The sequence below is a fragment of the Notolepis coatsorum genome, assembly GCF_963971535.1.
Source record: "Notolepis coatsorum genome assembly, chromosome: 15".
Taxonomy (NCBI): Eukaryota; Metazoa; Chordata; class Actinopteri; order Aulopiformes; family Paralepididae; genus Notolepis; species Notolepis coatsorum.
Window position 1 is genome coordinate 4,402,356 of NC_140179.1, and position 11,171 is coordinate 4,413,526.

At 41.1% G+C, this 11,171-nt stretch overlaps 1 protein-coding gene across 1 annotated transcript; it reads right to left on the minus strand.

Moving 5' to 3' along the window:
- Nucleotides 1–632: 632 nt before the first annotated feature.
- On the minus strand, nt 633–1,513 carry LOC311241459 (MORN repeat-containing protein 3-like; the record flags this gene model as incomplete). The annotated part of the gene is made up of 1 exon (XM_084330297.1): nt 633–1,513. One exon carries the CDS (start codon nt 1,511–1,513, stop codon nt 797–799), a length of 717 nt encoding a protein of 238 aa, XP_084186423.1. The 3' UTR covers nt 633–796.
- Nucleotides 1,514–11,171: the final 9,658 nt, after the last annotated feature.

Sequence of the window (11,171 nt, forward strand, 5' to 3'; positions counted from 1 at the left end):
TGTACTGTATTGTACCCATTCTGCAATCTGTTAATAAAGTTTTCAATCAATCAATCAATCAATCAATTCAATCAGTCAATCAATCACCATCCTCGTCCCTCACGCCGTGAAAACTATATTTATTGGATGAACACAGTGTTCATGCAATTGCAACGGTTACAAATTAACGGTTACAATAATACAACGGCGCATCAAACAAAATGCATTTACTCAAAGAAATATAATTCCTCATTGGCCGCTTGTCAGGAAAAGAGTTTCTTAATTTTTTTGATGTTCGTAAATGTTTAATTCATTATGGTATGATTAGGGCTGCACGATTTGGGGAAATAATCTAATTGCAATCTTTCTGACGGATATTGCGATTGCGATAAAATTTGCGATTATTATAATTTTTTTTAAAGCAGCCCCAGAGGTTTATTGTAAAATGTGGCTTGCATCTGGCCTACACGGTGTGTCTTAGGACACCAAGCCTGAAAATTTTTCTTTTTACCTGGGAATCGATACCGGTACCCAAGGTACCTTTTTTTCTGTACTTTACTCTCCCTCTCTGAAGTCTAAACTTCACAACACACAATCTAAAACCCCTTACCTCCCTCTCCAAAACCGATCTTGTATCTCAATGGGACTTCCAGGTTAAATAAATAAATAAAAAATTTAAAAAGTTTTAAAAAATTTACAAAAAATATTGCGATATATATATATATTTTTGCTATTAAATCGCAATTTCGTTTTAAAATCGATTAATCGTGCAGCCATGTGTACAGCATGGGGCACCAGGAGCTCCTCTTCAGGCCCCTCAGCTCTGGTTCTGGTAGGGGACCCGGGACTGAGCTTCCCACAGAACCAACGCTGGATCCAACAGCTGCAGCTTTGGAATTGGATACTTTGTGGGTGCTGACGCCTCTTCCCATCCAAAATCGGACAGAGTTCCACATTTAGCGACTCCGTGTAGCCAGACGCCCTGGTACAGCTTGCCTTTGTGCGGGTAGTAGAACGTACCATGGCCGCTCTTCTCTCCGTCCTTCCACCCGCCCGCGTACCTGTTATCGTTGGCCAGTTGTAATTGGCCATCTCCGTGGTGTTTATCCTTCAGCCATTCTCCCTCGTAGAAGTCTCCATTGCTGTAGTGCATCCTCCCCCAGCCGCTCTTCAGACCCTCGCTCCACTCCCCGTCGTACACCTCACAGCTGCTGTAGAAGAAGGTTCCATGCCCGTGCTTCATGCCGTTCTTCCATACTCCACAATATTCTGCGACGTACTCCTTGGTTTCAGAGTGTACTGTGTTGTAAGTTCCATATCCATCACGCTTCCCGTTGAGCCATCCTCCGTAATAAATGTCTCCGCTCTTCCTCCAAAGCTGAGTTCCTTTCCCGTGCTTCTTGTTGTCCAGCCATTCCCCTATGTACTTGTCTCCGTTCGTGGAGAACACGGTGTTTCTCTGGCCACATTTCTGAGCCCTGTAGTCCCATACCTTGACCGGTTGTATTTTAGGGGGCGGTTTCAGAAATGGCATGGCTCCTGCTTAACACTTTGGCCTCAAGATATGTAATCCAGCAAACTTGTAAAAATAAAGATTCTACGTAAGTAAAAGTAGAGAAGTATTTGTTATTGAATGTACTTAAGTATCTAAAGTCCAGTTATACTGCTCTGACTAAAGGTTATGTTAAAGTGGTCCAGTTATGCTGCTCCGACTAAACGTTATGTTAAAGTGGTATGTGGTCCAGTTATATGGTCTATTATGACATCATACTGTGACATCACAAATGTTCTAGAATGTTTTATTATGACATCATACTGTGACATCACAACGGAACATGTTTGAGTGCCATTTGAATAATATGGTAAGGCTGTCCCCGAAGCCCTTTTTGTGATTCAAACTTCGTCAGGGTTCTTCGAACGGACGTTCGAACCTTCGTTTTTAATAAAAAAAATGTAAATAAAAACAAATATTCACTTTTTTTTTTATAAATAACTTATTTTTTTTTCAAACTAAATCCTCAATTTGAATAAAGTGATTAATCTGATTAAATGAGTCTTTTCTTTTATTAAAGAAATATAATAAGTCGTTGGCCGCTTGTCAGGAAAAGAGTTTCTTGAGTTCTTGTCCTATGGAATACCTTTGTTTTGACCGTCTTCTACAAACGCCAGACGTCCATAAAATATCAAATTTAAAACCGGTCAGGCAGCGTATACTCTTGCTCAACTGTCCATCAGAGCGCACCCGCTCTCTGTCTATACGGTTAAATGTGACAGTTAAATGTGACACTCTTGTGACTTTGTGCCTATCACGTTTAACTGTTGACCAATGAATTTAGCTTTTTACAACAAATTATTTATGCATCACATTATTTATCTAATTATTACTTTATGCTTGAAAATTAAAAAAAATCATTAATCAATGAATTATAAAATATAGAATAATTATGCCCTTATCAAGTGTAGTGTCAGTGACTAGTAACTTCAGCTTTCGCACCATTCCATCTGCACTAGGGTGAGCTTCCACAACCCTGGCGAGCTTCCATTCGTTTCTTGGTGAGCTGTCATCTTGTAGAATCACAATGTCATCTACTTGTGAATTTCGTGACGTTCTTTGACATAAGTATTGCGAAGCTCGGGGTCTATCGACTCTACTTCTCCCACCATGTCCTCTTAAGGCTTAACAGGTTTTAAGGCCTAAATTCTGATTATTAAATCTAATACTTGATATACACATGATCTCAATAAGGTGGTGAATGAGCTCAGTGAGCATTTTCTCCTACCCGTATACATTTTTGATCATCATCAAAATCATAAATCATAATTAATTTATTCATTACAATTGAATAATTACTAGTAACAGACACAATATTTCTGACACTGGAAATACATACCCCCAGGTCCCTAGATGTTCCTAGATACCAAGAACATGCAAATTGACCTTGCAGAAGTGGAGCAATCTTCCATTTACTTAGGCATATACCTTTAACAGGTTAAAAAGGTCTTAAATATTACTTTAACCAATTGAAACCGGGAAACACATTTGTGTGTATATGCAGGCTATATAATGCATTATTAGCAGGCGTTTTAGGTCTAAATGGGTTAATAGATTAGGAAGTTAATTCTATGTTGCAATAACTTCTCTGGATCATATATTTAAATGTGTTTGGGGAAGAATTCCAGGCTGCAAAGTAAAGCAGTATGTATTCAATTGTCTTAAAAGGGTCTTCAAATGTTTTTAAATTAAACTTGTTGAATCCTGCAGGAACTCTGATGATACTTTTATCACAAAGTGCACAATCATGTACTTTAGCCACTGGACTAATATAATAAAGAGATGATGTGTAGTCCTTTATTGAAACTTAAAAAAGGTATCTGGATGAAACAATTCTTTTTTATTATTATTATTTGTATACTCCGCTCAGGGGGTCCCATCGCACAGAGCAGTATGAAAATGTATTACGGTTCAGTCCAGCAGGATCATGTCGTTTGGCAGGAGAGGACAGTGTGGTATGAAAGTGTATTACAGTTACAGTACAGTTCAGTCCAGCAGGATCACAAGCACATGCCTGTTTACCAGTATGTACTCATTCCTAATGATATAATGTGCCTCTTTGATATTCACTGCTTGATGAAGTGAATTCTACAGTATGTCACGCCATAATTTTCCTTCTTTTTCTTTTTATCAACCATATTATTATAATGTGCAATTTAAAACCTTATTTTAGTTTTTTGGTTGTTTTTCTTGTATTCACTATCCATTTTGAGACGATAACTGTCATATGTTTGCCAACAAATGATTTTGTGGCTTATATATATATATATTTATACATATATAGGCCTAATGTTTTAATAAATGTCCAGTGTTTGAGAAATAACTTGTTTCTTTAGTATTTTTGTTGGCTTTGTCCAAAGACTCCGGCTCAGCTTCTTCCCCCAGGCCATCAGAACACTGAACTCTCCACTCACAAGTACACACACACTCAAACAAAATGTCACTTTAAAAAATAGAAGTCACTTTAATGGAAGGAGGTACTAATAATAGTATAGTTTAGATACATTAAGAGTTAAATTGTATATTGTATAGTAGTGTATATAGGAATTTTCTATGCCTATTTTTAGTATTGTATTTTGTATTTTGCACAATCAATGCGGGCATGACCACCCGCATTTCACTGTATGCCCTGGTATGTATGTGACAAATAATAAACCTCTTGATTTTTTATTCAAATTAAATCTGCAGTAGGCGACTCGTGAAAGATTAGCAAGTGTGAGTTTACCTGTCCAGCAGAAATAGAGCAAGCGCTGCATCACTTTTCAAGCAAACAAAGGTTTTCCACAGACTCTCCCAGAGACACCAGCAGCTTCAAGCGTAACCCTTTCACTGCCACACGTCGGTTGTGTGATAGTAAAGGGTTAACCTTCTGTCGTGTGGCAGTGAAAGGGGTAACCTTCTGTCGTGTGGCAGTGAAAGGGTTAACCTGTGAATTGTCGCAGTGAAAGGGTTAACCGTTTTGGTAGTGCGGCAGTGAAATGGTTAAACAAAAAATATATATATTTCCCAGCATCTGATCAGCAGGTGGTCTTGGCCAATCAGATGTTTTTGGCCTGCCAAGTGGTGTTCCTGGGGTCACATAGGAAAACCAAGCCCACCATCGTAGTCAGAAGCTGGGAAATGTATATATATATATTTATTTATTTGTAATGCCTCTGGGAGTCTGGAAAACCTTTTTGTACGTAGGCCTACTAATTTCTCAAGTGGCCTACTGTGTTTTTATTTTCACTTTAGAATCAATTCTGTATCATCTAGCTGTGTTCAGACGGGTTCACACAAGGCTTTAGAATCAGGTCTGTATCATCTAGCTGTGTTCAGACGGGTTCACACAAGGCTTTAGAATCAGGTCTGTATCATCTAGCTGTGTTCAGACGGGTTCACACAAGGCTTTAGAATCAGGTCTGTATCATCTAGCTGTGTTCAGACGGGTTCACACAAGGCTTTAGAATCAGGTCTGTATCATCTAGCTGTGTTCAGACGGGTTCACACAAGGCTTTAGAATCAGTTCTGTATCATCTAGCTGTGTTCAGACGGGTTCACACAAGGCTTTAGAATTAGGTCTGTATCATCTACAGTAGCTGTGTTCAGACGGGTTCACACAAGGCTTTAGAATCAGGTCTGTATCATCTAGCTGTGTTCAGACGGGTTCACACAAGGCTATAGAATCAGTTCTGTATCATCTAGCTGGGTTCAGACGGGTTCACACAAGGCTTTAGAATCAGGTCTGTATCATCTACAGTAGCTGTGTTCAGACGGGTTCACACAAGGCTTTAGAATCAGGTCTGTATCATCTAGCTGTGTTCAGACGGGTTCACACAAGGCTTTAGAATCAGGTCTGTATCAGGCGGTTAGGTGGTCGAGCGGAGATTGCGTTCGTCACCAGCCCCGGAGCTGTGAGCTTGGTTCGCCTGTTCGAATCCAGCTCACAGCTCCGGGGTTGTCACCAGCTTGGCTGGCCGTCTGCACTAATACAATTGGCTGTATCAGAGGGTGGGAGAAGCTGGCGGGGTGGGTCCGGGTCGTTGTAAACAGCGACTCCTACAGTTCGGTCGGGGCGCCTGCTAAGCGCGGATTGGACGTGAGGGGGATAGTGTGGTCCTCCCACACGCTACGCCCTCTCAATGAGAATCCGCGCTGCCAGGTGAAAAGAAGCGGTGATTGGCTGGACGTGTGTCGGAGGAAGCACGTGGTAGCCTCCACTCTCCCAAAATGATCTGACTGTGGGGGGTAAAGCGCAGCGACCAGGAAGGGACTGGGAATTGGCATACGACTAACATTGGGATGGGAGAAAATCGGAGGAAAATGGAGGGGGAAAAAGACAAATAATAATAAAAAAAAAAAAGAATCAGGTCTGTATCATCTAGCTGTGTTCAGACGGGTTCACACAAGGCTTTAGAATCAGGTCTGTATCATCTAGCTGTGTTCAGACGGGTTCACACGAGGCTTTAGAATCAGGTCTGTATCATCTAGCTGGGTTCACACAAGGCTTTAGAATCAAAACAATTGAGATGAATCAGAACATGGTCTCCTCGCTCCCGATTGCCTCAAGTTACAAGTAAAGCCCTGGCCATCTTCTATTTTCTTCCCTCTTCCTCTCCATGACAACAGGAGCTGCGATGCTTATCCTCTCTTGACCCATGCGTTAGATACACATGCATTTTCCGACACAGATGTTACACGTACACCCACCTCCAACTATCTGTCCTTGTTCCTCCCTGGGGGGTGTTAGCATAGTAATTTTAATTATTTTATATATATATATGTATATATACAATAGAAAAAAAGAAAGAAGACTGCACACTTCTCTATGACAAAATGGTGATACTAATAACGCAGTAGTATGTACTGATCTGGACATTTAGATCAGTTACTTCTAATCTACAGTAATATGCAGCCATGCAGAAATATGAAGAGCTGGATGTCAAAGGTGTGATTTTTTTCTTTAGTATGAGAATGAAAACAGGTTTTTAACGATCAATAGAATATGGGCAACGGGAAGACTTCATGCGCATACTATAAAAGTAATGCGTCTTCCCCCTGATTACCTCCACCTTTCAACTTTGACATCCAGCTCTTCATATTTCTGCATGGCTACATATTAGATTTTGCACAACAACTTAAAGACTGCTTATCAACCGGTGGGATATCGGTAACACACCGATATATCAGTGATAAGCCAATATCGGGCCGACCAAACCTATTCCTTTTGTGACAAAAAGCAGTGACGGTGTAGAAATGCTCAGAGGAATAGCTACTGTACAGTGTTTGATTGTGCCACTCTTTTGGAAGACTCTTGTTTTTATGATGTGAAGTTGAGTGTGTGAGGATGCATTGCATCACCTGCTACAGGCCTCCCTGTTTGTCTCACCTCAGTCGAGAGTTCCACGCCCTGTCAGTACGGCCGCTTTCATCTCGGAAGATCACAGCACTTCATCGTTCTTTCCAGAAGTTGTCTCGGAACAAGGTTAGACTGGCAGGCAGACAACGCAGTAGTATGTACTGATCTGGACATGGGGCCCATTTAGATCAGTTACTTGCACGTTGTTGTGCAAAATCTAATATGTAGCCAAATATATATGAGGAGCTGGATGTCAAAGGTGTGATTTTGCTTTTAGTATGAGAATGAAAACAGGGTTTTAACGATCAATAGAATATGGGCAACGGGAAGACTTCATGGGCATACTATAAAAGCAATGTGTCTTTTCCCCCGATTACCTCCACTTTTCAACTCCTGCAAATGGATATTTCTCTCATTGCACGGTCAAAGGTAAAGACGCTCCATATGGATCGCTCTTATACACTTTTTCTGGCTCAAAGAAGTGAAGGAGGTGTTCATTGAGTGAGGCCACTTATCACGGCGCAGGAGAAGGCCCCTCGGGTTCCATTACCACAACGACCACGACAGGATCTCTGCATGGAGGAGACCTTGACTACTGTACATTACAACACTCAACGTCCACTTCTGGCCTCTCTGGGCTTTCTCCTTTCATTATATAACCAAGGTTGTTTAATGTTGGCGTGGAAGAGTGCGCGTGTGTGTCGTCCCCTAAGTTAGTTAGTACTTTATCAAGTACTGGGACCCTGTTCCATGGGCCTTGTAAAAAAATGTATTTGTATTATTTAAACGAGACCGTCTACACAACCACACAGAGGCACATTGTTAGGGGCCCTAACAATGTGCCTCTGTGTGGTTGTGTAGACGGTCTCGTTTAAATAATACAAATATTTTTTTTTTACAAGGCCCATGGAACAGGGTCCCAGTACTTGATAAAGTGGGTGGTGATGTTTTGGGGGTTACATGTTGAAGTTCTTCAGGGCTCATTTTGTGTGTTCCTAGCGGTAGCAACTCTAGACGGGACCAGAGGGCCAGAGAGCCTGTGAAACCTAATCCAGAAGGGTCCCTTCTTTTCATTTCTCCCCCTGGCTTCCTCCGTCAAGTGGCCCCATAGAGGCTGTTAGCGGCATATTAACTCCAGGCCCCAGACGGAGGAGGGGTCAGGAGGGCGGTCCGTCTGGAGCTCTAGCTCGCTGACGGGGACGCAACACCAGCGCTGGCCCCGCGGGAGCTGAGGTGCCAAGGCTCTCTGCGGAGGAAACAATAGCTGATTCACAGACGAGGGTAACTGGAAACACATTATTCCAGGAGGGTTTTCTTTTCTTTCTTTTTGCTTTTTTAGGCAGCAGTGATGTCAGGCTGCCCCACACGGGTTGAAAAAGGAAGCTGACTGGCCGCCACAAGTGTCTATGAGAATGAGGCATGATCTGTTCATTCAAACCTTTACTTATACTTTGGTTGAGGTGGTTGCCCTCATTTTAGAAAAAAGTTTAGAAAAATATCAGTAAAACAATTACTTTTTTTTTTAAACATTTATTTATTAGTCATCAAGGGTACAGTTGAATACAGTACACATTGAATGGCACATTTTATATTTTCGCCCTTCCCCCCCTCCCTCCAGGGTTCCCACAGACATTGCAAAATTTAATTCAAGGACTTTCTCAAAAAAGAAAATTAAAAAATAAAAGCATACAGTTCACTTTTAAGTGCTGTTTTCTATAGCAAAAATTTATAATAATAATAATAATTAATAAAGAGATTTTTTTTTAAATGTAATCGGATCCAATATTTATGGCTCAAAGCCAATCTCCGACAATTAGCAATACCTTGTGTCAAAAACAAGCACTAAGCATTTCAAGGACCTTGTATGAACCCTCCCCCCTCCCTCCCATTTTCCCTCCCCTGTCCTGCCCAATCCTACAAATACACAACAGAAAACATAGAACATACAAACACATATCTCTCTCACTCATCCTTCCTTCTCATTGTCCTAGTGTCTTTAGCTTGGCTATGTAACCAATAAAAGGGCCCCATACTATTTCGAACTTTTCACTAGACCCCCTTAGGTTGTATTTAATTTTCTCCAGATTTAAAAAGAACATGAGATCTTTGAGCCATAGGGATGCTTTGGGGGCTGCTGGTGATTTCCACTCTAGCAAGATCCTTCTGCTAGTAGGGATGCAAAGGCAATTCTAGCTATTGTTCTTCTCCTAACCCTTTGGTGATCCGGTCTTGGTAAGACTCCAAAGATGGCTATTTCTGCACTGGGAGTTTCGAAGGCCTCTGCGAGGTGTTTGAAAATAGCTGTCCAGAAGCTGTGTAGGCGGGGACAAGACCAAAAGACGTGTGTCATATTTGCTGGGGACATGTGACATCTATTACAAGAGTCTGTAATATTGGGATATATTTTGGCGAGTTTAGAGTTTGTGAAGTAGATGCGATGGACCACCTTACATTGCATCAGATTGAGCCTGGAACGGGATGTACTATCATTTACTCTGGCCAATACTCCATTCCAAATATTCTCATCTATAGCATCGCCCCATTCCTTTTCCCAGTCCTCTTTGATTTTATCAAGACATGTTTCTGTGTTACGGGAGATCAGGGTGTAAATCCTTGATATAAGACCTTTTTGATTTGTGGGGATGTCCAGAATTGTGTCAATTACTGAGTTGGAGATATTAGGGAAGGAGGTATTATGTTGTTTAACCCAGTTTCGAACTTGAAAGTATCGGAATAAATGAGATCTCGGGAGACCAAATTTTTCACACAGATCGCTAAAACTACAGAAAACCTTATTGGTGTATAGGTCCCTCACTCTAACTAGGCCTGACCTTTGCCAGGTCAAAAAGGCTGCATCAGTGTGGGGAGGGATAAAGAGGTGGTTGTTGCAAATGGGGCTGTGGCTGGAGAACCCAAGGAGTCCAGAGGCGCGCCTGAATTAAAGTCATATTTTCAAAGTCGATACAACAATTGGGTTTCTTGAAAATTTGGTCAGCCGGATTGGCAATTCAGATGAGAGCAGAGCCAATAGTGAGGTAGACTGACAGGATCCAGTTTCAGATTCACACCAACTCAGTGCCGGTTCTTGGGTCCATGAAATCATCTTGTGGATGTTGGCTGCCCAATAGTAGTTTCTTTATATCAGGGAGTGCCAATCCCCCACCCTCTCTAGGCCTCTGTAAGAACTCTCTTTTGATTCTGGGGGGCTTGCCTCCCCATATAACATGGGAAATCAGTGCATTTACTTTAGTAAAAAAGGATTTGGGTAAGAAGACTGGAAGGGATTGAAAAAGGTATAGAAAACGTGGAAGCAGATTAATTTTTATGCAGTTTACCCTAAGCTATTCCATCTCTCCAGGTCTAATTTAAGCTTGGCTATTAGGGGTGATAAATTATTCTCGATAAGGTCTGAAAATGTATGACATATGTTCACTCCCAAATACTTAAAATTGTCTTTAGATATCTTAAAGGGGAATTGCTTTTCAGGGATCTGTAAGGCTAGATTATTCACTGGGAAGCATTCACTCTTTGAAAAGTTAAAGTTTGTAACCTGAAAAGGTTCCAAATCTATTCAGCAGTCCGATAGTCTGGGGGATGGTAGACAGTGGATCAGAAATGAATAATAATAAGTCATCTGCATACAAGGAGAGTATATGTTCCGAACCATATCTAAAGATTCCTTGATTGGAGTTGGCGGATTTGAGCGCAATAGATAAAGGTTTGATTGCTACGGCAAATAGCAAAGGACTCAGAGGACATCCCTGGCGGGTACTTCTACCAAGAGTGAAATACTGGGATATTATCCCATTAGTACTCAAAGTATACGGATTATGAGTTAATGCAATCAGTTTATCAGCCTATCAGCTATCAGCAGCATAATACATTCATCGTTAACTCAACTCATCATCCGTGCTCTCACAGAATTATTATATATTATAATAGGCGATTATTGACGCTATAATTTTGCGCAACGCCATTTTTTTTATTTTTTTTTTATTATCTTATTTCTAACGTTATTCACGCTAGGTGGGTCAGATTCTGGCAGGGAGTCAGAATTCGGCACAACACCGGCACTGCTTCTGACAACAAACCTATCCTAAAGCATAAGCCTGTCATTTGAGTGGGTTAGATATGGTCCAACGTTACAATCTAGTATCATTATAATACAAGTGTATTATATATTATTAAGTGGTAGATTTCCGATAATGGCCTTATAGGAAAACAAATACCAATGATCATTACACCTCTCTGACAGAGAAGACCAACCCACCTTATCATAGAGGACACGGTGCTGAGAATCAT